Source organism: Durio zibethinus, unplaced genomic scaffold (assembly GCF_047325235.1).
Source record: "Durio zibethinus cultivar Kanyao isolate XHJ-2024 unplaced genomic scaffold, ASM4732523v1 HiC_scaffold_30, whole genome shotgun sequence".
NCBI lineage: Eukaryota > Viridiplantae > Streptophyta > Magnoliopsida > Malvales > Malvaceae > Durio > Durio zibethinus.
The window spans coordinates 1,554,463-1,556,864 of record NW_028322653.1 but is presented as its reverse complement, the minus strand read 5'-3'; the positions used below and the strand labels follow the sequence as shown (position 1 = coordinate 1,556,864).

Here is a 2,402-nt window from a genome sequence, read left to right as displayed (position 1 = left end):
AAGTATGATATTCGTTCCTTTAGGACTCTAGCTCGAATTGGAGGAGGAGGTTACCGACAGTTGGGGACACTGCATACTGGTCCAAATGGAAAATCTCGCCGTTTGGCCCGGCTGTGGGCTCTCCAGCTGAAATCTCTGTTAGACCAGTCCGCGCTTGAACTTTACTTTGGTTCGGTCGCGGCAGGCCGTTAAATCCCTATCTCAAGGCTCATATTCTCAATATGATATTGAGTGAGTTGAAACCCAAACTGTTACAAGTAACACCAGATGAGTTATTTGTGACTGAGAAGGTTCAACTGTTCCAGGAGTATACATTGCTCCGGAACTGGGTTCAACGGTGGACAAAGTGCCTCCATTGGTATTGGAAGGTGGCTGAGGACTACGATACCCCTTTAGGGTCCCTATTTGAAGGCCCGACATGCCCGACTAGTTGGAAGAACCAGACGAGAGAGTCAGATCTCTTGCGATGGGGACTCCTCTGGAGGGTTTATGATCGTGTCGCTCAATTAGGTCTGGATTGGAGACCACCAATTCTCCCGTCTGGTCACTCACCTATGTGTGGGTGGACCTTAGGTGGAATTAGCGGTACCGACTACCTTGTTCAGTCTTTGGGATTGATTTTCCCAAAGGCTAACCGAGGTGTGGTGGTCATAATAGAACTATTATACCTGGATTACCCCATCCCAGTTTGACCACGATCCACTATAAGACTTGTCAAGCCTAAATTACATTGGACAAGAAATAATCAAATCACTAAGGCGTGAAGTAATACAACTAAAGACTGAAAATAACATTCTCAGTGAGAAATTCTCTCAGATGGAAAGAGAGATAGCCGAGAGATACAAAGAGATGAAATCACTGTTTGATGCAAAGAAGAATACTGATAAAAAGATGCACACTACAGAGATTTTTACAGAAGACAGAACACTCTTAGATAAAGAAGAAGAACCAACATTAGAATTAGACGAGAAAACTAAGACAGACGAGTCCGCTAGGGACTGTAAGTGGACTAGTTTTTTGAGAATGGATTGGTTCGATCGGTCACGTCGAATTCTAAAAGAATCTTCGAAATGGGAGTGAACATCGGCAGTCATGACTACTAGGCCCCTTTCTTTTTCAGCTGGCTTACTTGATTTTCTTGCAACTAGACAGATGGAGGGAAAGAGTAGTTGGGCTGCACAAAACGTTCATGTCGATAATTTTAGGTTTAAGGGGGGGAAGCATGGATAAATCGATTGGGTCGATCTATACTCTATACTTATACTACCTACGGAACTAGTTTAGAGGCTGGAGACTGCATTTCTACTTTTTCTTTATAGTTAGGCTTGGTTGAACCGCTTTCAGTGAGGACAAGGTAATTTATGAATTCCAGACTGGAAAAAGAAAAGGTTCCGGAGAACTTCTATGTGGGCTACACACTTTTTTAGAGGCTAATAAGATTCGCCCGTGCCCCTTAGTTAGTATGGGGTTTATCAAGGCAGGTCTTGAATCGCTTTTTCGACAGAGGAAAGGATGAGGATGGGAAGCGAGACATAAAAGTAAAGGAGATACATTCCTCAAAGCTATCTAAAGAGTTAAATTAGCATCCAATCCTTCTCCTTCCACGAGTAGGTTTTGTTTTTTTTTTTATAAGTTTGATAAGGGATGCCAGTTTGGAAGCTTGGAAGGGTCAATGAAAATTGAGGCTACAGCCCATCGCAAGTCCTTTTTCTTTTCAACTAAAGGACAGACCAGACAGAGCTTAGCCCCTCTCTTTTACTTTTATTGATTCTATCTCCGATCCCGATCCTTAGCTTAGTACAGTCCAGCCAGCCTGATAGTAAGTCATTCGGAAAGATAGGGAAGCGTGTTGTAAGACAATCAATCAATTCCTCACCTCAAGTGCGGTGCGTTTCAATATGCATCCAAACCTAAGGCCTATGTCCTATAGTTAGTATGTTTCGATCTAGAGTTATCATTCTTCGCTCAATGGTTTCGAAAGGAAAGCAAGTTCTGAAGCCAACGAGTTACATAAAAGGAACGACTGACTAAGAGTAAGAGAGGGAAGATCATCAACTAAGGTAAGGGTCTTGTCTTTTTCAATCTGATTTTTGAATATGAATTCTTGTTCTAAGAGAGAGTAAGAAAGCGGGCGTTTAGCTTATTATTGGACGCTGCCTGAAGTGAAGTTGAAAGTCCCAGGGGAGGAAGAGGAGAGTAAGCTGCCTTGTTGTAGGATAACAAGTATACCTTGTCTCCGGCTTGGCCTATAACCCTATAATCCCTGGTCCCTGTCTTGTAGAAGAATTCCCTGGAGCTAGAGCAAGGTTTCAAAGGCTAGAAGTTGAAAGTTGAGATTGGAATAGAGAAAGGTTCTTACTGGGAATTAGATCTAGAGGAAGCAAGAAAGATGAGCCGAAGGA

The 2,402-nt window shown here is 42.8% G+C and overlaps 1 protein-coding gene across 1 annotated transcript; it reads left to right on the top strand.

The window, feature by feature from the left end:
• The first annotated feature begins 221 nt into the window (after positions 1 to 221).
• LOC149510561 (putative mitochondrial protein AtMg01310) lies at positions 222 to 692 on the top strand. Its single transcript, XM_089757564.1, has one exon. It carries the CDS (start codon positions 222 to 224, stop codon positions 690 to 692), a length of 471 nt encoding a protein of 156 aa, XP_089613690.1.
• Positions 693 to 2,402: the final 1,710 nt, after the last annotated feature.